Below are 25,377 nucleotides of genomic sequence, written 5' to 3' on the forward strand. Positions count from 1 at the left end.
CACTATATGCCACTTTTCTAAACATATGCATCTAATTAAGTCCAGAACATAAAAGTTGGAGGGTCCCATATGGTAACGTTTTGTCAACATATCTGTGACACCAGACACAGCTGAATCAGATTTGATCCAAAATGACACTGGACCCTATTAATGTCCTCTCTTAAAAACTCTATACGTCCAAGTGGATTTATGGTGGAATAAAATGGTAGCAGTAATCTAGTGCTTCTCTGTAAAACAGCAGTACATGAAATCTGATGCTAGACTGTCCACCACAGTGTTTGTTCACTCTGGGACTCAAAATGTAAGGCGAAGTGTTAGTTCTATAGTGGTTTCTTGATTTTAATCTTACACATACAAAGGAAGTCAATTGCTAACACATACTATTTTTAACCCATAAAGACCCAGTGCTACTTTTGTGGCAGTTTCCAAATGAATTTTTGTTTTATATTTATCTTTTCTTGAGTGAGTATAACCATTTATTTTAATATTATCTTCTGTATTTTGCATTTTTTTCAGTGAAAATCAGGTATTTTCCCATATTTAACTCTATAACATCAAACGTATCATATTTGATGCATGAGTTTTGAAGCCCTCTACATGACCAGTGTATAATTTTTTTCTTAAAAAACCTGATGTATACAATTAGATACATGCAAAACACAGTTAATCCACCAGAAGGGAGGAATTTGTTCACCAGAGGCCTTTCCAGTGACACTACATGACTGTCATTAAAGAGGAATGAGGTAATTTTGAAAAGGAATTACCAATTTGTTAGACATGTTTGTGTTATATTATATTTTGGTTTGTTCAAAAATAATCATGTTTGAGCATTGAGACCTGATGTGTCAAATATGGTACAAAATGGAAACTCTTACATGGAAATTGATATTTGAGAAAAAAATTTTTGGGTTGTTCAGAAGGACCAATAAAGGCTCCAGTTTCAAAGAACTGGAATTTTCTGTCAATGATTTAATGGTTCAGGCTTTACAGGTTTAATTTACTGATCGTGTACATGTTCATAAAAGCTCAGATTGAAGTTGAGAGTTATTATATCAAAAACAGATAAAACTGAAGAAAAAGTCACTTTTTCAACAAAATCTATCATTAACTGAACATAAACCAAGTGTCTCCATTCACTGTCACTGATCCAACTCCACGAGTTTTAGTGGTGAATCAGTGTTGTAGAAGATGACAGTGTTTCCACGGTAACTACGGAGCCTCTGAACGTCCAAATGGGTTATATCTGATGACCATGAAAAGATGACAAACTGTATTTTACACCGATTATTTACATGGACTGATAGGATTAGTGGATCAACAGGCATTAAACAGTTTAGATCAGTAGATGGTTTTGTTTGATGGTGGATGTTTGGGTTTTTATGGGTTAAATGTTATAAATCTTAGATCTTGGAAGTCAGAAAAATAAACTCACATCTGAATTAGTGAAGTCTAAAGCATTAGTAGAGTTTTTTTTAGATCAGTAGAATATAGTATGAATATAGTTTCCAGTGGCAGGAAATGAGGGAGAAGTAAAAAAACAACCACATCTTTTATTCACAGCAAAACTCTTATTTAAAATACCATAACTAGATAAATGCAAATGACAGTACCGTTAGCAACAAATTAAACAATAAATCACTTTATGGCTTAAGTTTGATGCCTTACATTTGATGGCAAATGAAATGCAATGAAGCAGCAAAGGAAGATGATGAAGATGAAGCATCTCAACATGAAAATGAGAAAAGAAAGAATAAAAGATCAAGAGATACATGACTGGATGATGCAGGATGAAACATCAAACAGAGAGAACAAAGACAGGACAGATTACAAAAAGAACGAAAATAGGAAGAGTTGATGGTGGGATAGCTGGGGAAAATATAAATCAAATGTAAAATCAGGAGTGAGAAAAGCAAAGTAAAGGTGAGCTGGGGTAAGAGATAAAAACACTACTGCGACTAGGGATATTTCTGTCATACATATGGAATAAGCACAAACAGAATATAATACAGAATGAGGTATTGTTGACACACAGGGAACAACGGGGATATTCAGAGGGCCCCGGGATCACCATCAGTATTCACATGATCCTCCATTTGGCTGATTCAATAAAAGTGAGTGACTGACAGCCAGCCCTCCAAGCCCCCCCCCCCCACACACACGCACACACACACACACACACACACAGTAACCTGCTGCTGATGGAAAAATAATAGCAACCATACTGTACTGCCTGAATGCTACATTATCCTCAGATTAGCATGTGTGTTTCCATGTTAGTCTGAGTTGTTTATCAGCTGCAAAGCATTCTGGAATATATGGAATGAAACTTGAATATAGAGAATACAATCTAAAGTCATCAAGGCACTGGTGCCATCTTGTGTTTCCACTGTCTAATCGTGTTTTACTGTGTTATAAGTGTGTTACTATTGAGATTAAGCAAGTACATATAATAACAATAATGCTAAAGTGATGACAAGATAATTAATAATACATGCAATGGAATGCATGTAGGGCCAGAATAATTCTGGAAAGGGCATTGTGTAGCGATTTAAAAATGGACTTTTTACTGTTTCATTATGGAAGATGTGATGAAATGAACTTCACAGGTTTTAAGTAAAGCTAAAAAATAAGAATAAACATCATTTTCACCTCACAGTCTCCCCCTTTTATAATCTTTCACTGCATATATTCCAACCATAACTATATATTTCCAAGTTTACCTTTTTAAAATGATATCAATGGGACTGCTACAATACTATACACTATATGTGACTACCACTAGGAGCTACATCTGCACACTACTTTGTCTCACCTCATGAAAAGTCACTGCGTACATATTATTGATCCTGAGCTTCCTGTTACGGATCCTTTTCTAGAGAAATTATGAAAATGTAACTGCTTGAAAGTCGTCACTGTATGAGTTTGTGGGGATGTCAAAGTCTAGCACAGTCACTATTATCAAAATACACAAATTCAATCTGTGCTGTAATGCACACGCTGGCAGTCGCTGTAGTATTTCTGCAACATATGCCCACATGGAGCTTTGACCAGGCTTAAGTGATCCAGTGTGGGTGAAAAGATTTTGGAAGGAACACTGAATAAGCAGAAAAAAACCCTTTTATCCAAGGAAGAGATTGAAGGGTGAAGAATGTGTAGAATCAAAGATACATAGTTTTCCCAAGTTTACTATTTCAGAACAATATCTGTCTACTATCTTGATGACTGAAACTTTGTATCATATTTAGGGCTGTCAAAATTAACAAATTAACACAGATTAATCTATCATTATGATTAATCCGATTAAAAATTTGAACACAATTAACCCATCTGCAGCACAGAATGACTCTGAACAGCTCTGGCAACGCATTTGGGGCAGTTTGTCCAAGTAGAGTTAGTGTTGTGCATACACAAATGGGCAGTTGATCCAGTAGTGACAAGTAGGAGAACCCAATTTGAGTAAAAAAAAAAAAAAAAAAAGATGGAACAGTTGTTTCAAGTTGTTTTGTTGAAATTGTTGACAGTGTTTCAAGCTGCATATGACTTTCAGCACCAATTTTTCATCAAATCTGTAAAACTCCAGTCATAGCCTAAGTATCACAAATCTGTAAGTCTTTCCGTGATTAAGTGCCCGAATCTCTTCCCTCATGGTGAACAATTTCGAAGTGTACTCCACCATAAACAATCCATTTGTTTACAAACAGAGCTGGTAGGTAACTCCGGCATCTTTGGAAATTTGTTGCAACATGCATTGTGGTTAGCGGCGCACCACACATCCGCATAATGGCAGCAGCGGCAACAAACGCGGAATCGGCTCCACTTCCCACAATGCACATTGCGACAAATTTACGAAAATGCCTGAGTGACCTGCGGGCTCTGTTTGTAAACAAATGAATTGTTTATGGTGAAGTACATCTTGAAAATGTTCAGCGTGAGGGAAGAGATTTAGGTGCGTAATCACGGAAAGACTTACAGATTCGTGATACTTAGGCTATGACTCGGGTTTTACAGATTTGATGAAAAACTGGTGACGAAAGTCATACGTAGCTTTAATTAACACGATAAGTGCATATATAGTCCCTTTTTTCTTGAGTGTATTTGCTATTGCAAAATGAAATGCGATTAATATAGATTAAAAAAGAATATTTCATCATGATTAATCAAATTAATCCACAGCAACCCTGTGATTAATCTGATTAAAAATTTTAATCGTTTGAGAAGACTCATCATATTACTTCCCAACCTATTTGATGGATAGATGCGTATTCATGTACAAGTTTATCCTATCTATCTGACTAAAATCATTAAATTGGCGACAAACAATTGGGCAAAATTTCCAGTTCAGTTCTCTGCTCTTCTGTTTATGTACATGTACTACATCATGCATTAACAGTGCACTTGTAGATCTACTAAATGTAGCAAGAAATCAAGGTAGTGCAGCACAGAAGGAACTAAAAACAGTTCAGTTCCTAAACCGACCACTTCTATGGCCACTTGTAAGATCAGTAAAGCATACTTTGCGAGTGGTTTTGGTCGCAGTAGAAAATATAACAGACTTAAATGTGCATATAATCAAGCTTTTTTTGCACTGTTTTGTGACCTAGTTGCCCAGTTCCACTTCCAGTTCCACTTCTAAGCATAAAAGTCTGATCTGGTCACAAGCTCCCTTTTCCTTTCCATTGACCTCAGCTTGTCCCAGTCCAATTAGTGAGCTTTATAATGGAGCAATGTTCACCCTTTCAGCCTGCTATGTGCTCTTCAGACCGCTGCTCATCGGCCTGAAACAACCTCCTCCACCTCTCCAACCTCCTCTGGCATTAGGTGAGAGATGATTTCTTTGTGTTTGCGTGTATTTTTTAATGCATAATATACTTTTTCATGAAAAGACTGTGAATCCCAGGTTCTAATGGAGGGGGTTTGTGATCTTAGAGACTCTGTGACATGTTTGCTCAGATTCACTTTCCTGTGCAATCAGTGGTTAAATCTGATGTAAGTAAACTGTCTGAACTGATGTTGTCTCACGCATAAAATAATAACCATAGTCTCTTCTACACACTGAGGAGTACAGCTGATTAAACAAACACTGTATTGTATCACTACTCAGGCCTATACTCACACTGATATCACGAGTAGTGCATCCTTAATTAGGTATCTATGGAGAGAAATTTGTTTCTTTATTCATCAATCAAAAAGAATGGATTTGCAATTAAAAAGAATAGATTTGCAACCAAAAAAGAGATTTGAGAGCAAAAGACAGAAAGTGGCAATCAAAAAAAAAACATCATTTTGCTTGTAAATCAGTCCTCTTTGCTTGTGAGTTAAAAACTTCTGGTTGAGACTTCAGAAGTTTTGCTTGATAACCTGAGGCAATCAGGTTATCAATTCTTCTTAACAATTATCATTTTCAAGCAGTACGTTTTCTGGTTTTCCCTACGTCACATCCCGACTGGCTCTGAGCTCACCATGGACTGGGTCCGAGCGAGCGCACCAAAACTTTTGAAGTTGCAAACAAAGAGGAGTGATTTTCAAGCAAAACTTTTGAAGTCTCAAGAACAAGTTTTTAACTCACAAGCAAAGAGGACTGATTTACGAGCAAAATGATCTTTTTTTTTGGTTGCCACTTTCTGTCTTTTGCTCTCAAATCTCTTTTTTGGTTGCAAATCTGTTCTTTGTAATTGCAAATCCATTCTTTTTGATTGATGAATAAAGAAACAAATTTCTCTCCATAGATATCGACTATTTCAGTTCCAGGCAGGTTCTTTCTTAAAAACATCACAACCTCAAACACAGACTTTGGTTCTGGTCAGGACAAAGCTGCCGTGCAACCTGTCAGAGCTTCTCACCTAAGGCTACATCTTGCACTGAGGTTTCCTGAAATATGAGATGCAATCTTTTCCTCTTTCTCATTTCTAATTTCCACTGTGCTGAATCTTAATACCTGCCAGTGGCTAGAGGTGTTGTTGCATTTATCTATGGAATTGTAAGAATACTCTCAGCCTTTGGCAGGTCAAGATCTGTTTGTAATGAGAACATTTCACAATAGCTTATAATTGAATAGTCGAACACTTGAGTTACTGAGAATGTGCACAAGAAAGGAAATATTGAAACACTTAAGCTCATACGATTTTAATTATCAAAACAGAAATGTCTCATGTTGAATTTTCTCTAACAGGGCAATATATTTGGATAAAATAAACCCTGTAAACCCATATATATTAGCCTCTAGTAAATGAATAAATAACAATTAATATGATTGATTTCATACACGAACAAATTAAATCCAGATTTGTATGCATATTATATTTAATTGTTCATATTTTACAGAAAAAAACGACATCTAAACTATTATAAGCTACTAACCTTGTGATACCCTTCATTCTTAAACATATATGCCAGTTCTTTGCCAAGTCTACATTTCTATTTTATCTCACATGGTAATGAGCGACCTTCGAGCTGACACCCAAGGACTGATGATATCAAGTCATACTTTAACTGGGGAACGAATTCCTTTTATGAAGATTGATGAGGTGAAGATACATGGAGAAGTCTAAGAAAGGTCTTCACCATCTGCTGGCCTGCATATTATTCACTGAGTGCAAGAAGTTATTGTGTAACCATGTGGAATAATGAGAATATAATATAACACTTCGAGCCATGAACCTGCTGAGCCACATAGAGTGATACATAGGGCCAGATGCAGTACCTTTGGCTGGAGATTGGGGTGCAGAAGGACATATCCATTGGGATCAATGGCAAAATAATATCCATTTGGACCAATCTGATGCAAAAAGATTGAGGGAAGAGAGAAATATAATAGCTGTGTTAGAATATATATGTATCGTAAGTAACTATTGTTTTTACATTGTATGCTTTAATATTTATTGTTTTCATATTTATATTTATTGCTATTTATTTGTTGCACTTTGGTAAGGGCATCCTGAACCAATTTCGTTGTAACATGGAGCACAATGACAATAAAGCTTATTCTATTCTATTCTATTCTATTCTATTCTATTCTATTCTATTCTATTCTATGTCTGAAAATATGCATAAAAGATGAAGTCTGAGGCTAATTTTATGAAGACATCAGAAAAGAACAACTGAGTCACATCATAAGTCACTAATTGCTCATAAGGGAGACATCTGTGCTCCACAACTGAGTCACTAAACTTATTTTGATAACTTTATTTGTCTGCACTTGCCATCACATATGGGTGACTAACTCACCGTGAAGCGGGGCGTGAGCTTCTTGATGTCATGAAGAGATACGTCAATCCCCATTACGCCAAGAATCAACTGATTCTGGTGCTGACAAAAACATAAAAGGAAAGAACACAGGAAATGTCTTCATCATGCCCCTAAATAATGACTGCATCCATCATCATCCCACACAATTAATTCCTCTCACCTCTCCATTTCTGTCATCTTTGGTCTTGGTTTTATTAAAGACAGGAAGTGTTCCAGTGATGACCAGACCCAGTTCCTGATGAACACAAGCAAACACATTCCCAGTAACCACATGAAAATAAACACAGCAGGAACAATATTTTTGTGTAGAGGAAAAACAAGTTAAAGGGAATTAGAAGATGTCTGTGAGTGCATACCAGAGCATCAAGGTACACATTAGTCCACTGGACTTGTTTGGCCTTTTTGTCTGCCAGAACCATGGGTCTTCCCAGGACATCTAAGTATTCCTGAAGTTAACAAAAGATCAATAATTTTGCACTAGCACAATACACTGCAAAAATCAAAATCTTACCAAGTGTATTTTTGTCATTTCTAGTCAAAATATCTCATCACACTTAAAATAAGACATAATCACCTAAGGAGTAACTTTTCAGCAAGCTATAAGAACTTATTTTTAGACAATAGATCTTGAAAATCTTATTTCAAGAAATCTTACCAGGATAATTTTCATTTGTTCCATTTGCAGAATTTTTGCTTGAATTAACCAAAAAAATCTTGAATTAAGCAAAAAAAAAAAAAAATCTGCCGATGGAGCAAGTGAGGTGGCTCGGGCATCTGTTTCGGATGGCTCCTGGATGCCTCCCGGGGGAAGTGTTCCGGGCATGTCCCGCCGGGAGGAGGCCTCAGGGAAACCCTAGGACACGTTGGAGAGACTATGTCTCTTGGCTGGCCTGGGAACGCCTCGGGGTCCCCCCGGAAGAGCTGGAGGAGGTGTCTGGGGAGAGGGAAGTCTGGGCATCCCTGCTTAGACTGTTGCCCCCGTGACCCAGCCCCGGATTAGTGGCAGACAATGGATGGATGGATGGAGCAAGTGAAAATTATCTTGGTAAGATTTCTTAAAGTAAGATTTTCAAGATCTATCGTCTAAATAAATTCTTATATCTCAATGAAAAGTTACTCTTTAGGTGATTATCCAAACATTCAAAAAGTCGAAAAAATGTACAAAGAAATGTTTTTTTTCACAGTATCTGGCTCAAGGAAGGGTGTGAACATGATTTGGATTGTCAGGTTGTTATATTATTTGGTGTATGTGTACATACATGGGGGTGTGGACGTGGGTTGGTGTGCAGATGTAGATATAAATTGGTGTGTATGTATATGTGTATGTAACGGTATGTGTATGGGTGTACAGGTTTGTAGGGGTGGGTTTATGGATAATCATAATCTTATGTTGTATATCAAGTGATTAAGCACTAACAGTCTGAGGACTGGGATCGGGGGTAGGACTGGATAAGCAGTGGCTTCTTCCTACTCCCTTTCAGGCACAACAGTTGTTCTTTTTTCTATTTCTGTTTTTTTAATTTTTGTTTTCTTTTATTTTATTTTTTTCCCCTATGTTTTATATTATGTTTCTGTCTGAAATAAACTAAACTAAACTAAACTAAACTAATTGTCTTATTTTAAGTGTGATAAGATATTTTGACTAGAAATGAGAAAAATACACTTGGTAAAATTTTGATTTTTGCAGTGTATACACTCAGTACAAGTGAAATGTGCATAATACAAATGATTTAATGTCACCTGTGTATTTATTCTGATGGCTCCGATGGAAGGAATCTCATAAAAGTAACCTGAAAAAAATGTTCAAACACAACATTATTAGGAGATAATATGCAGCAACTATGAATAAAATAAAGATCAAACCACTGACTTTTCACCTAACATGTACTCCCAGCATCTCATCACAAAATATGTCATTGCCAGTGTCATCTACAAAACATACTGAGTTAAAAAACCTCTTTACTTAAAATGAAGAACCAATAAGCCATCTTCACAACTAACATCAAACCACCACGAAAGACTCACAATGTTACATTTTGGCATCATTTCTCTTTTTTTCAGTGCCAAGTGCCTTATCAGGCGTAAAAATATAATAAACTGACATAGCTATATTTTGCTTGTGCATGTATGACAGGTTTTTTGATGATTTTTCTCTGTGCCGGCGCCTCTCCGTAGGGAAGATTTCAATGCAGCCATCGCTGTTTGAGCTGCTAAGGGCTGCTTTCAACATTTAGCCAAGGACATTTCACCAAGGCAGCTGCTTGCTAACAAAGCCTCTAAAAGCCTGCTCCTGTCTTTATGAAATCATGTTAGTTTTCACTTTGCCGCCTTAGCAAACACTGTTAAAATGTATGTATTTTTGCACTACTGGTATACTTCCAAATTTACTTTTTGAGCGTATGGAAAGATTTTGAAATAACAACTGAAACACTGTACTGATGAGCCAAACTTTACGGCATGCAAGGACTAAAATAAACTGACAACAATGCTTGGTACCTATGTGCATTTGGTTTGCTGTACCTTTGTTGGAACAGGCCATCCACTGAATGGGTCCTTTGTCATAGTTGTGTTGTCCGACTGAGAAGGTGAAGATCCTCACCTGAAACATACAGAATAGCAGACATTAAATCTATATACAGCCTAAAGCTGTTTGTAAAGTGTATATGAATCACATAATATTCTTATTTTCATGATAGTGTGGTGACATTTACTGTGTTTATTAGAAACAATCACAGATTACATTTATAATACACTGTCAAAAAAAACCTCTGCTTTGTTCTTAGTTTCTGTCTGTATAGTTTAGTCTGAGTACAACCTGCTCATATCATTTACTCTGCTTTAACATGTGCTCAGTTGTGTGTGTAAGTGAGCTTTTGTTTGAAACAACATTCACAAACCCTCATCTGCTTTCCATCTGCTACATTTGGGTAAAGAGTGTTTGCACACGGAAGCTTTAACCCAAAGGGAACTCAAAAAAGGCTGAGCCGAAGAAAACTGCATCGGAAGCACATCCACAGATAAAAGCAAAAAGGATAAAAAATAAATTAAAAAAAGACTTTAGTGTCATATGTGTGTGTTTGGCCTGGATGTTAATTACATTATACTCCAAACATAAATCTGTGTCTGATTAATGCACATCCTCATAACATAAATCATTAAATATAAGGGTTAAGGTGTGTTTTAAAGTTAAGATTAGGCATTTTGTGGTTTCATGGACATTAATCTAAGTCGATGTAATGTCCCCCTACACACCGTGGGTGGGTGTGTGCCATCTACGTACCTTTTTGTCAGCATTATATTTCTCCAGGATGGCTTGTGCTCGTTCCTCTCCTCCATCCGTAAACAGCATAATAATCTTGTTGCAGTTTGCTCTGCTCACATTGGTCTAGACAAATGAAAACACAGAGATTACATAGTTTATCCTTGATTAACATAATATATTCCACCGATATGCTGTTCCATCTAATATTTTAGCCAAGAAAAACAGTGGTATTTCCCACTTTGGCATACTTCAGGTTGGTGTAATCATCTCATATAAAACAATAATCAAATTTAGTAGCATGTATCAGCAGGTACATAACCAGTCACAAGTACTATTTAAAGCAGATTACTTTTTAATGTCATTTATTTACTTGGTCCCAAATGGATCTAATGAGTAAATGTGAGTATGATGAGCAATATAACAAATAACCTGCTGTACAAGTGCTATTTACACCAGATTACTTTTTAATGTAATTTATTTACTTGCTGCCAAATGGATCTAATGAGTTAATCTGAGTGTGATGGGCAATACAACAAATCACCTGCCGTATTTGCTAAATTCTACAATAGACCAAGCTTAGACTGACTTACACATATCAATCTAATATTTCTCTCTTATTAAGGACAGTTGCTGGGTAGATGGAGCACATTGTCCAGCAGATGGCAGTAAAAGACAGTACTCTGATGGTGTTGAAAGTATAAAGACATCACTTGCAATTCTCATTCAGAACTTGCTTTAAGCCTCTATTATAACATGGTCTTCATCTAACAAAAGCAGGTAAATAGGAAGTCTTACTGCGGAGAGTTGCTCAAACGCAAACTCAAAGCCCTTTGTGTAGTTTGTTATTCCCTTTGCTGTGATGTTCTGCACAGCATCTTTCAGCAGCTTCTTATTCCTCACATTGGCTTGAACCAGGTGGTCAAAACAGGCTGTTTTCTTCACCCTTGTGTTAAACTGAGAAACAAAAGCGAGGTCTTAAGGCTTGGAAAATAATTCATATAATTACAACATGGGTGCATATGTTAGAAAAAATATAAACACTGCAAACACACACCTCACATTCCCACACAAACACACACTCACTCCCACCTGGCCTTGGCTATTATCAGACAGTGGTAAACAGACACATTCATCAAGCCCCGCTAATTGCTTCACATCGTCGGAGCTCAACGATTAGGTACCCATGGAAACAAGATTCTGCTATATAAGAACGAGGTGAGGCAGCAACACCATCTTTTTTTAAAGGTGAGACCTCGTCATTTCCACACTGCAGCACACATATGCACAGACACGCCAGCTCCACCCTACCATGTTCAAAAGCCAGGCTCCTTCTTGGCTCTGAGTCAAATTACCTGTCAAATTTTCTTTTTTTTTTTTTTTTGTTTTTTTTTTTGAAGTTGTGACATGACATTACTGTTTCCTAGAAAGCAGGAGAACAACAATGGCTCTATATGACAAAATAAAATTGAAAAGAATATATAATAATAACAAATATGGGGGACAAAAAGAGTAGCAGACCATCTATTGTGTTGCAGAACTCTTCTAAAACAATACTGCACCCCATCGATCTCCACTAATCAATGTGTGTCTGTGAGAAGGCCTATAGGGAGGCTGGAATCACTAAGAGCCCTGACCATATGTGTGTGTTTGTGTGTATGGGTGTGTGAGTGTGTTTTCAATGAGCCTGACAGCCTTGAAGTTCCTTTTGGACTGACAATAACACACATACACATCTCCATTGGCCCGAAAGGCAATATCACAACAGCTGTGGTTTGACAAAAAAGAATGAATCAAGGCGACAATATGTAAACAGAAACACGAAAAAAAAAGAAGAAGCAAAAAACACATTACAAACACATAAAGTTCACACAATAAACCACACAGAGAGGTTCCTTTACCACATAATCTATTAAAAATAGGAAGTGAGGAATGTGAGGTATGAAAGTGGGATGGTGAGAATTAGAAAGTGAGAGGAAAGAGACAGAAAAAGGTTTATTTTCTGCAGAAAATAATGAGCTCCTGCATGTAACACGTTAATTATAAGACGATTACTAAAAAAGTCACTATTTTTGTGGATATGCAAGTAGTCATGAGCTGAAAAACAATATTTATGCTTTGTAAAGTTTTCTCGGGTGCGCAGATGAATGGACACATTTATGAATACAATATACTACAAATCCCACAGCTCCCATGTGATCCTATTACAACCGTTCCTGTATCTGTTTGTGTGATGGTTCAGGCCCAGGAAAAGGATTAGTGATGACACAAGAGAAAAGGCTAATCTTCGCTCTCTAATCCCGGCGGACTCTTCTACTCTAGTACGGTGCTCTGGCTTGCCCACTGGACTGACACCGGCTAACAGTACTGACACTGGCTAACACAGCAGAACAGGCTGGACAAAAGTGATGGGAACTGAGCAGAGGGTCGGAGGGAGAGGGGACAGACGGCGCACATGTGAGACTGAAAAAAGATCAGATGAGGACAAGGGGAAAAAAGAAGAAAAAGAAAAGACAAAGAAGGAACAACCATCAGCATTCTTCTGATATAGCACAGCTGCATAGGAAGTGTGTGAGCATCTTCCATGACCAAATGCCAACTTAGTCCCTGGGCTACTGTTAATGAGAGAAGATTTATGGGTAATATCAGAGATTAATGATTTAGTGTCAGGTTACAACACCCTTGGGGCCAGACATAGGGCGATGTGTGTGGGTGTGGATGAGTAAGTGAGTCAATGACAGACAGAAAGAGACAGAAAGAGAGATGATGATACAGTCAGAGAGAGAGAATAATGAGTAATGCTGGCATGGATATCGAACTGACCATTGATGATTTACAGTCAGATTACTGTTTGTTTTTTGAACGGCAGGATGATTATCTTATTGGTTGATCCAGAATTAGTTGGTGAATGCTAATTTGTCATTTCTGATATGAAATGATGCCTAAAACTACTAAAGTAATGTTCACATTATATTGATTAGACAATGATTTTTAGGTTGACCTTTTCTAAGTGGCTGAAAACTATGCTATCTCAGTCTATAATTCAGAAAAAGTACAGTATGTTCAGTTTTGAGAGTTTCCTAAACTTCTCATGCATGAAATTGATCTTTAAGCACTGTCAGGAATAAAAAATAAGAAGTAATTTAAACTTTTCAATAATGAGGCAAAACTGTGACTCAAACAAAGACAAATCTGTGAACCTTAGTTGTTTTTCTTTTCTTAACTTGCACTATTTTTGATTGTTTTCTGTGTGTATGTGTAGGTATTTTGTCCAATATTGTTCTGTCATTCTGCTTTGTTTGTTACCTCCACAAAGGAACGGCGGAGGTTATGTTTTCATTGGGGTTTGTTTATTGGTTTGTTAGCAAGATAACTCAAAAAGTTTCAGATGGATTTTGATTAAATTTTCAGGAAATGTTGATACTGGCACAAGGAACAAATGATTTAATTTTGGTGGTGATTGGGGGGGCTGATCTGCCTTGGTGGAGCTCTACGCTTTCCAAGTGGTTTTCTAGTTTTAATGTTGTTTTTTTAAAAGCCTAACCAGAGACAAGCTCTAGCTAGATTAGCAACCATGGCTACAGGTCCTTAACATGTTGCATTGGTTGCATACTTTTAAAGATAACAGTAGCTGTTTCTCAATACGTGTTCTTTTCTGTTCTTCCATTCTCGTGAAACGTCATTGGTCGGGGCCCAAGTACTGTTCCATTTGAAAGTTTGTCTAAACCAAGAACACATGGAATACCTGGATGTTGTTCTTGTCAGCTATCTTAAACCAAATATGCACTGGTTGGTGACTGTTAAGGGATGATTTGAGTCTCCAGGCGATGTGAGTCACGCATGCGTAGAAGAATTGATCTCTGTCGGCCATCTTTTGCGACTCGCCACAGTAACCTCGCTAGGACAATCATTGGCATACACCCGCCATTACCCTCCACTGCTCAGTTTCCCCAGATTTAGATCAAAATGTTTGTCAGCTGGATAAGCTCTCAGCTGTGAAAGAAAACAAAAGTAGGCATACTAATTGACTCTCAAAACCACTTCTGATCTCTAGAAGTTAAGTCTTTGTACTTTTACATAATTTGACTCATACAACAATGATTTGTCCAAATGAAGTTTCCGTAGCGTGTCATAAAAGTTATACTTCTTCTCACTCCTATTCAAGCGCCGAAAATTTAGTTTGACATGTTGTATGGTTCTTTGTTATCTGATGATTTTATGTGCTTGAAATAAAACTAACTAAAAGATGGCTGACGGAGATAAATGCTTCTATGCATGTGTGACTCACATCGTCCGGAGACTCAAATCGTCCCTTGAAATTGACTCGTGTAGACTTGGCACTTAGCTACTTTCGAATGCTATGACGGCTTCTGTGAAAACTTATTTCAGAAATGTTTTTTGATGATGTTACTGTAACAAGATGATGTGATATAATATTAGAACACGAGTGAGAGGCAGAATAGTGGGAAATATGTCTTTATTATCATGATATAATGTATTAAATTTATATAGCGCTTTTCTATGAACGCATACTTAAAGTGCGTACAGTGGATCCATTATTCATTCACTCACTACATATGGAGCCACAGCTGCCCTGGGGCAGGCTGACGGAAGGGCAGCATATGCATTCATACACTAGTGTGAGTGGCAGCACTGGAGGCAAGGAGGGTGAACTATCTTGCCCAAGGACACAACAGCACATGACTAGAACAGAGTGGGATTCGAACCACCAACCTTCGGTTATTGGACAACCCATTCTACTTCCTGAGCCATAGCCACCCCTAATAGTTAGGGTTAGATATGGGATTCAATGAAGTATATTATGGTTTTGAAAAATATACAAAATGTATGAATGATATGTAAATACTAGTACAAATGTATTGAAATCAAATTGAGTAACATTAATCACTTTTCCATTGACCCTCAAATTGCGCAAATATAACTTGTGCATAAAAATGTACCTAATGCAAAAATGACAGTTTCGCCAACAGTCTCATTCCTCGATAAAAAAATTTCTGAGCTGGCAAGAGGTGGTTTTTCGGGTGTAGCACAAATGGTATATCATGCAAAACTGCAATGGAAAGACATTTTTCACAACAAAAGTCAGGTGAATTAAAAAACCAGATGCTGACATACGTTACAACAAGCAAAGAAGAAGAAGAAACATGTCACAGTATATGTGGACACACCAGGAAACCTGATCATTTTTTAAATTTAGAACAAGTTGGAGGGGTAATATATAGTAAAAATGAATATATCTGTAAAACAACACCATATTTACGTTCATTGCCATGTTTATGGAATGACTTCTCGTGTCATCTTGCAATAATCAATAAACAAATCCTTGCATTTGTGATTTAATGGAAAAACCAACATTACACACTTTTGTTTTTTTGACATTTAGTAAATATCGGTAAAGTTTTGCGCTGATGTCCAATGGAAAAGCGACTATAGTGGTGATTTGAGGGAAATACGTTAGTGAGTTGATGACAGAAATACAGCAGAGACAGAGAGGAAAGATCACAAGGATCAGTCGTTCCAATTACAGAGACTTGCGTTCTTAGGAAATCCATTCTCTGCGACCATTCTTACCAAGATCATACTCTGCATTCTTGATACTGAGAAACATCCAATGCCTATATGCATGATCTCTGTCATAGAATTTAACTAAAAATAATCCATAGTAGCAGCAGTGCTAGTGATGGCAGCTTCCATGCATGGACGGTTTCCTGCACCTTCAGTGGATAAGCCCATCTTTCACATAAGGGTAAACACTGTATTTTACATAGCAGCAGTTTTTCTTAATCACTGAAATTTGGCTGGGTGCTTAATAACACATTACTCTGTGGTGTGAGAAACTCAGAACTCATCTATTTCTCCTTCGCACAGACTTTAAAACAGCTTTTAGGAACATCTGAACACACTGAACATGGATGACTTGCATCTTTCTCGCAGCAGTAGAGCATTACGTCTGCTACACTGAAGTTTTAGAGGACAGTGGGAAAACAAGTTCAAGAGTTGAAAGCGAGTTGGAAATCACTGTTTGAACTAATGTCTCATTCCGTCTAACTTTCCTGGACGCGCACAGATACACACACACTGGGCTCCCCAACTGATTCCGATAATTGCACATCTTTGCAGAATCAAGTCCACCATGAAACAGAATACATTGTGTCCAAGACAAAGGGTCCCAGGAGAGAGGAAACAGCGTGTGAACGGCTGTCTTTGTGCAAGGAGAAGGAAGATGGCTCCAATCTCTATAAAGACCCATCTCAATAAACACCTCCACAGGCACCCATCTCTGCATCACACAGTCTCCTGATTGGCTCTTTCTGAGTGTAATCACAGGCGTGGAAGGCCTAGAATAGATGGTCAGAGAATGAAAAGGTGGTGGGCAAGAGAGCGATAGAAGTGATTGGTTGCTGAGAAAAGCAAAAATGAAGGGAAAGAAATTGGAGGCAGTGAAAAGAGAAAAGTTTCCTGATTGTATATAAAACAGGAGAAGCACGGAATGTACAGCGAGATCATTCATTGACACGAAGAGATGAATGGATGTATATGGTGAAATGCTGAGAGGAACTGTGTGACACAATGAAGGGAAAAAGTGATGGAGAGATCAAGAGGGTGATGAATGAGTGTTTCCTGTGGTTCACTCCAGTCAGAGGTGCACCTTTAATTCCTTTAGGGGCAGTGGGATTGTACAGACACACACACACACACACATGCACACACATACAGGCTCATACTCAGGTAAAGACGTAGGATGGGGGCATGTAGTGCAGAGTTTTAATCCTGTACACCAAATAGAGTAGTGGATATTTCATTACGGGCCTGTTTCAGGGTGGCCAGACCTGAGAGAAATCCATATTTCATTACTTGTCATCCATCTCTGTGTCTCTCGAGTGTGTGTGTGTTCATGTGTGGACATGGCACCGGCGTGTACTCCAATAGACATGTAGATGCCCGTTCACACCAAACAGAGCGCCCCAAAGCAAATCAAGTGAAAGTTTTTAAGACTCACATAAACCACATTGACGTAGTCATCGTCAGACAGCGTCTCCAGCATTTCACTGACAGAGGTCCTGATCAGTTTGAGAGTCAGGCCAGATACGCTTCCGCTCCTGAAAGAAGAAAAATACCTCACATCTTCTCACTGCAATCTGTCTGCTCAGTCCTTTGAGAGTTTCTCAGTGTAATTAGAAATGCTTCTGCCCTGGGAAATACATTGCATTATGTACGAAATCTGGGAAGGCATGCATTATAATCAGGGGAAATCATGGCTGTTATGAGACGGTTATGGATCAATGAGATTATCAAGTAACTCACGCGTCTACGAGGATTAGCATATCTTTGGGTGAGGCAGCTCCTTGGATGTACCTAGACGAACATTAATGAGGGAAAGACCAGATGGACTGAGACACAGTAATACTAAATAGCTAAATGTTACATGGCCTATGCCAACACAAAGTGTATTTGCTTCTTCTTTCAACTACATTTTATAATCAAAGGTTCAGTGTGCACATCGTAAAGGTTTTGTTGGATTTAAGAGGATCTAGTTTCAGAAAAGGAATATAATCTTCATAATTCTGAATAGTTGTTCTCATTAACTTAGAACAGGCCACTTATGTCCACTGAATCTGTCACGTTTACTGTGATGTTTCTACAGTACATCAGGATTTACTTCCTATTCTCCTTCGTGGCATACATTGTTAAAGTACACTGGACAAAAATATAAACACATGAAAATAAAATGGTGAGTTAAAGGGGATTTTCATGAAGTATGCTCAGATTTATGATGTATTTGTGAACTGATAGATTTATTTTGTTCAAATATAGTGGTCCGGTTTCACTCGGCCACTCCCACTGAGTATACTCAAAGGTTGAGTTTTTCCACCCATAAGAGTCATGGAGCATGACAGAGTGGTGGTCAATCTTCATGACCAGTACACAGACACTTCTTACAGTCTAGGCAATAAAAGGGCACACCAAACTATGCACTTTTGTCTCTTGTCAACATGCCACAGATGTCGCAAATAATGAGGGAGTGTGCCATTGGCATGCTCAGTGCTGGGTTCTCCGTTACAGCAGTGGCAGCATGACTGAATGTGCACCATTCCACTGTCAGCCACCTGAGGACACGCTTCAGAGACACTGGTAGTACTGTGAACCATCCACATGCCTGCCGGCCACGTGTTACCACACCCACTCAGGACTGGCACATGCGACTCCATTACCTCCGTGATTGGCTCCGACCAGCAACCAGAACAGCTGATGAGACTGTTGGTCGTCACATCAGGCATATTTCAGGAGGACATGCTCATTATTAATGTCTGCGAAGTCAGACTGTTGACCCCCATTGTGTTCTTGATGCTGTAACTCCTAGACTATTTCTTTTAAATTGCCTGTAATGCTCGCACATAAAACTCCATTTGTTAAGGAAAATATGCTGTTATTGTTGGCTATATACTCTATTTCATTACATAAAAATAAATCAAAATATTTCTTCATGTGTTTATATTTTTGCACAGGGTACATTCAATTCAGTTCAATTCAGTTTTATTTATAGAACCCAATATCATAACAAAGTCACCTCACGGGGCTTTGCAGAAATTGTTGAACTGATAAAAAAAAAAAAAACAACACAATAAAAATAAGCAAACAGTCAAGAAATCAGTTAGTAAACTGTCACTGAAGCAAATGGATCAATATATCCCCCATCCTTGGACCCTCCTTCTCAGCAAGGAAAAATTAAAAAAAAAAAAAAAAAACTGTGGGAAAGAGAGAAACCTCGGGGAGAACCAGTGAAGGAAAGATCCACTCTCATGGACGGACAGGCTGTAGATGAGACCAGGACTGACAGACATCCATTTGCTGATGTAATTCCAGTCTGTGAGGATGCAGTAGGGTGGGAGTACATGCACACAGCTGAGGGGGTACATCTAGTCAGATGAGGACCATCACATATTACTTTTGATTGCATCAGTAGATAACTAAATAGACAAAATAGCAGGGCTCACCTCAAGATATAACTAAATCATAGCATTTAGTGGTTTTTCAGGTATGTACTGGAAACAAAATGATGTTGGACCAGTGTCAGCAGGTGCTAAGAATATGAACACAAAAGTTATGGATTTGTGTTCTTCAAACTCTTGTACCCCACATGGCAAACCAACAACATGACCACAACAAACTGTGGTCACATGGTCATATATTTCCTATGTCGCTGAATGGCCAATTGATATCTGGCCTCAAACTCAGTTAAATAAACGTTCTTATGTAAAATCCGGAGGCAGACGAGAATAAACTAAAGATTTAACAGGCTGAACAGAACTAAACTCAGTTACCTTTGTTAATTGTCTATTTTACGTTTATTCTGGAGCCCTGAAAGCGTACTGAACTCAAGGCCACTTAATGAACCACCGGAAATGATCCAATCACATAGGGATGATAAAAAATAAAAACTGTTCTGTTTTACTATGGGACTCAGATGAATGTTTAATCCACTAATGAGAGCACAACCTCATATCATCTGTTCAGCAAAGCCTTTAGAAGCCACATAGGCGCTCATTTTACTAGTGGTCTCCAACTAGGAAGTGAGCATATATACACAAAGATTAACTACATACAGTCGAAAACAGCATCAACAAATGGTGCCAGGCACAACAAATACACCCTTGCATGTATTGTAGCTTATTTTAGCATCGATCCAGCTGATGTCATCATATCTATGCATGTGGTTATGTCAGCACATCAGTTGCCTCTATATATGTTCCAAGTTTGAAGTAAATTGAAACAAAATTGATGTTTTTAATAGACATTTGAAATTAAATGGGAGAAGAAAAAAGATGTAAAAAATTCATTAAAAAATTTTACTTTGAACTACTGTTCCCAAAATGTAATGACATCTATTTTGGGTCACTGACAATCTATAAACCCAATTTAGTATGAATTCAACCAGAAGTTTTGTTGCTACAGACATTTGAAATTTCGCCCATTATAAGAAAATGGGGAAAATTTTTTTTTTAAATTCACTAAAAATTTTTACTTTGAACCAGAGGCGATTTCTCATAGACTGCAAGGGAAGCGCGGCTTCCCCTAAAGTTACGAAAATTAAATGGTTAAATATTGGTTGTAGTTTCATTAACTACAAATGTGTTAGAACACGTTCATCTCACAGACGAGTTCGTTCAGAATCAGCTTTATCACAAATCAGCAGACTCGATGTTGTTCACTTCTCATACATTCCCGTTGCGCTGTTTTCTCATTTGATCTCTGCTCAGTGCATTTGTCCGTAGACGCTCAGCATCCATGCACTTCAATGGGACTGAGTGGAACAGTTTTTTTCATTGCCTCAAAACTGGACGGTAATTGGATAAATGCCACAATGTTGTCCCGCCCCCGGACGCTCGGCGTCTCTGGGGATGAATGGAGCTGTGGGTGGAGCTCAGCCGGGCTGGATGCCAAACTTCCACGTGCTGATTGGAGGATCAGTCGAAAGGCTGAATCCCGTTTGATTGACAGCTATTTTGAGATCTACTCCTTCACTTGACAGACTTCAGTTTAATACCGTTGTGCATTCTGCTGTGAAATCGAGAGAGAAACCACTACGAAATTACTTGTTCATTTCTTGCACTGTAAATAAAACACACTCATTGTACTTCCTTATTTCAATTTAATGTAATTTCAACGTTTTCTTGTTTACTTGGTACGATAAGGTCACTGACCATTTTCTTAAAAAGGAACGGAGGGCCGAATTTATGTTTAAATAACTTGACTTTTTTTTTTTTTTATGTAAGCTGACAATGAGTTTCCCCTCTCTGAAAGATGAGCAGCCGCCACTGCTTTGAACTACTGTTCCCAAACTGTAATAAGATCTGTTCTGGGTCACTGGCAATCTATAAACCCAATCTGGTATGAATTCAACCAATCGTTTTGCTGCTAGAGTGTTAACAAAGAAAGAAAGAAGCAAACAAACTGAACCCCCCAAAAAATACCACTAGTAAAACAATAACAGCAGTACCACTAATAGTACTAAATGTGGGGGGTGGGGTAATAAATGTTTAAATGACTGCAGGACACATGGTGAGTAGTAGATCATAATAATTTAAAGATATGTATTATTTCAGAGAAACTTTTGCTTGAAATAATATGCTTAAAAAGCTCTTCTTCTCCTAGAAGTGTTAAGGCAGAAAACCTGCATCCCTTATGGACCAACTGTTATGGAAATATGAAGAGCCAGATATGCTGACCACTATAAAAAGGACACATCAGACAGAACAAACACTGGCTCTAATGTGCTTTAACAGGCCACCGAAGGAGAAGGAGGATTCAGTTGGTTGGAGTCTGCAACTTCACCACTAGATACCAATACGTCATACACACTGAACCTTTAATATAATGTTCTTGAAGCTGCTTCATGAAGAGATTTATGCATAACACCATACAAAGAATCTTCTGCCTTAAACTGTGTTTACTATAAACTAAAAACATTTTTTTTCCCTTCGTTTCTATCCTGTCTGTATCTAGATCCTAAAATCTAACCAAACAACTACATAGTGTCAGACAATCCAGCCTACATATAAAGTGTGGCTTGAAACACCGAGCAGCTGTAGTCTGTGATTTGATTTGTGCCAGCTCTCTTACCACGGCCTTCTGCGGACATCATACAGATCAATTTTACTGGGAGTCTTGCGAGCATCCATCCATGGAGAGGCTGCATGAGGAGATTAGATGTGTGTTTATTTTAAGTTGCTCATGATTAAAGGGATAAAATATGACTACCTATTTTGGTTTTTACGCCCGACACATCACACTGTCAAACTGAGGTGTTGATTTCTAAGTATCTGGCAGTATGCAGTGTAATATCCTACTCAGTGGTGTCCATCAGTCAGTATGTGGATGGATGAAAAATGGATGATAGATGGATGGAAAAACTCCTTAAATGTGGACCTTATTGGATGAAATCCTACTGTTTTACACCATGTGCATCGAAACATGCTTCATGCCCACTAAAATTATTTATGAAGATATAAACAGCAAGGACGTGAGATAAAATATTCATCTGAAATGGAAAGCAGAGACCAATAGATTTACTGTGACACCTTCTATCTATATGATATTAGTGAGACGTGCCATGAAAGCAGAGTGTGACTACTTAGCATGAATGCTAAAAGGCATAAACATAAACAATGGAAGAAAGATGAAAAAAACTCAAGGCCAATAAAAACACATGAATATTTGACATTAACTTTTCCCATAAAGCTGTATGAAGTCAATGATGACAGGGAATCTCATGAATAGAAATAGCTTGGCAAAGAAAACGCTTGCGATAGAGACGAGCTCTAGATTAATGCTGTTAAAGATACTACAACACTATCTATGGCACCACAGATAAAATTAGTGCAGGTCGAACAATAAGGGTTATTTACTGAACTTATTTGCTCAGTGATGTGTGCAAACTCATGAATAAATTCTCTAGCCTCTTGTTGTTCTGATTAAAAAACACATGCTGCATCTTAGGTCAACCAAATAATAATGAGCTGAGGAGAAAAAAAAACAAAACACTCTGCTTCAATCTAGTATGACCAGGTACGATAAAAACTTAGGAGGCCAAATATTCCACTAGGGATTTTCCTCAGTGTTAAATGTTAAGCAAAGATCGTGTTTTTTTTTTTTTGTGTGTGTGTGTGTGTGTTTGTTTATTACCTGGGTAGTAGCGAGCCAGGCCTGTAGCACTACCAAACACCTGCCAGAGAAGGGTCGGGTCATCCTCTGTGTTCTTTTTAAACACATCCTCCAACGCCTCTGTCCAGTTGAGCTCGTTCAGCACAATGGTGGCTAGATATCCAAACAAGAAACACACATAATCAAACACATACACATCAGAGTGTAAGCCCTGACTTTGTATTTACTAAAATGCATTAATTACAATGTACTTAAATGATTTCAGTTTTATTACATTACTATAAAATGTTAAGTATATTCTACTAATGTGTAGACATAGTCGAAAGTACGAAAAAGTGTAAGTTGAATGGAATTAAATCACTAAGTTTTAGTCATGATCACACCTTTTTATGTCTGCATTGTATTGTGGGTATTGGGCATGTTGTTGAAAATGTGTTATTTTTCTGTGCAGGGGTTCAGCAGGTTTGTGGTGTTAGTGTTAATTTTGACTTAATGTGTGTATGGCAATGTTTATTGGCCTTTTTGTGTTTGTTTTTGTATTTTTGTAGAGCTGCACCATGAGTGAGAGCCATAGGCTGAACAATACCTTTACTGTTCATCTTTAATTATTCTTGTTCAATGTAAATCCTTATGCCTTGCCAAACTTAAAGCACTTCCTATACTGGCAAATTATATTGAGCTAACTTACTGCTTAACTTCCATCCATGCTGCAATATATTAAGTTGAATAACTATATAAAGCAATTTATATTACAAAAGATTGTAATTTAAATCAACTTGGAATTGAGTACAATGAACTGATGATATTAAGTTTAATGATTATACAAAGCAATTGACATTGCAACAAATTTTAAGTTAAATTAACTTGGTATTTAGTGTGTTGTACTTAAAATAGCAATTCCGTTCAAATCAAGCATTTAAATTTAATACACTCAAGTTTTCATTACTCATTACTTACAGTTTTTTAACGCAACCAGTTTCCTCAGTTTTTTTAAGTAAACTCAACTTATCTGGTCTTATAGTGAAAAACTACAAAATCTGTCTGTGAAGTAGTACGTTGGAGTGGAAGTAAACGGGTAAATGTTAGGTATCTAATCTGGAATACAGATTAACACATTCATCATTATCCACACTCAACCCACTCAGGGACATCCTTGTAGATCACTGGGACACATCAGCATATATTATTGGAAAGTTAAAGTGTTTTTGGAAAGTTAAAGTGTTTTTTACGATTGTGTTTTTACTACTGTTTGGGTTTTTTTGTTTTTTTTTTTAAGTTTGTGGATATTGCTGGAACTTGTATCTATCTATCTATCTATCTATCTATCTATCTATCTATCTATCTATCTATCTATCTATCTATCTATCTATCTATCTATCTATCTATCTATCTATCTATCTATCTATCTATCTATCTATCTATCTATTAGGTCCAACACATTTTGCCAGTGGAGCGATTTGATATCAAATACAGATGAAACGTATTGTGGAAAGTATTGGTTTGCAATGACTTGTATTAAACTGTGCTTAATTTTACCTGAAACACCTTCTAACCTCTGTGTGTGTTTGACTGTGCATGTATGTGATTGATAGTGTGTGCTGTGAGAGGCAACAGGCATTATGGATGTAATGACACAGCACCCAGACAGCTCAGAGCCACATAACACTCACTATGATGGATGGAGACAGAGCATATGCTGCTTCAACTCTATCTTTGTTGTGTCTATCGCCCTGTTGTTCTCTTTCCCCTTCTTCTTATACTACTGTGTATATGCGTCCATACATGCTTGTATGTATGTACATTTAAGTGTGCATAAGATAGATTGGTATCCTGTATTGAGTGTGGCATGGTTCATTGATGTGCAAAGCAAACACTGTTCATTTGCATGCATGCCTCTAGAGGGGAGAGTTAATGAAGCCTCCGTTGCCAGGAGTGCATGTTTTTTTTTTCTTTTTTTTTATAGAAAGAGGGAGTGAGAACATGTGGGGTGTGTGCACAGTAATGCATTCCCCTCATTAAGTGTAGAAATTTAAGGAAAATGGAAAGAGAAGAACACAACGGCTCTAAATGAGAAAATTACAAACTGCATGTGATTTCTTCCTAAAGGGATATGAAGTCAGGTAAATAGCAGTTGTAGAAAAGGCTAAGGGGGAAGCAGATGGCTACAAACATTCAGCGTGTTCATAGTT

General features: G+C 37.7%; 1 protein-coding gene across 6 annotated transcripts in view; it reads right to left on the minus strand.

The window, feature by feature from the left end:
- LOC115420620 (voltage-dependent calcium channel subunit alpha-2/delta-1) overlaps positions 1 to 25,377 on the minus strand; it is a 69,497-nt gene that overhangs the window by 19,403 nt on the left and 24,717 nt on the right. For 3 of the 6 annotated variants that reach the window (XR_003935574.1, XM_030135996.1, XM_030135995.1), the window contains exons 7-19: positions 23,210 to 23,341; positions 22,148 to 22,217; positions 17,831 to 17,881; positions 17,526 to 17,625; positions 11,303 to 11,461; positions 10,526 to 10,630; positions 9,766 to 9,844; positions 8,986 to 9,035; positions 7,602 to 7,691; positions 7,406 to 7,480; positions 7,225 to 7,305; positions 6,701 to 6,775; positions 2,813 to 2,872 (exon numbers count right to left, since the gene is read on the minus strand). Coding sequence is in view for 5 of the 6 variants with exons in the window: in XM_030135996.1 (XP_029991856.1) it covers positions 2,813 to 2,872; positions 6,701 to 6,775; positions 7,225 to 7,305; positions 7,406 to 7,480; positions 7,602 to 7,691; positions 8,986 to 9,035; positions 9,766 to 9,844; positions 10,526 to 10,630; positions 11,303 to 11,461; positions 17,526 to 17,625; positions 17,831 to 17,881; positions 22,148 to 22,217; positions 23,210 to 23,341 (1,127 nt within the window). In the remaining variant the exon portion in view is untranslated. The remainder of the gene's footprint in view (positions 1 to 2,812; positions 2,873 to 6,700; positions 6,776 to 7,224; positions 7,306 to 7,405; positions 7,481 to 7,601; positions 7,692 to 8,985; positions 9,036 to 9,765; positions 9,845 to 10,525; positions 10,631 to 11,302; positions 11,462 to 17,525; positions 17,626 to 17,830; positions 17,882 to 22,147; positions 22,218 to 23,209; positions 23,342 to 25,377) is intronic. The other 3 variants (XM_030135999.1, XM_030135998.1, XM_030135997.1) reach the window with 1 other exon arrangement.

The sequence above is a fragment of the Sphaeramia orbicularis genome, chromosome 6 (genome assembly GCF_902148855.1).
Source record: "Sphaeramia orbicularis chromosome 6, fSphaOr1.1, whole genome shotgun sequence".
Classification (NCBI taxonomy): Eukaryota; Metazoa; Chordata; class Actinopteri; order Kurtiformes; family Apogonidae; genus Sphaeramia; species Sphaeramia orbicularis.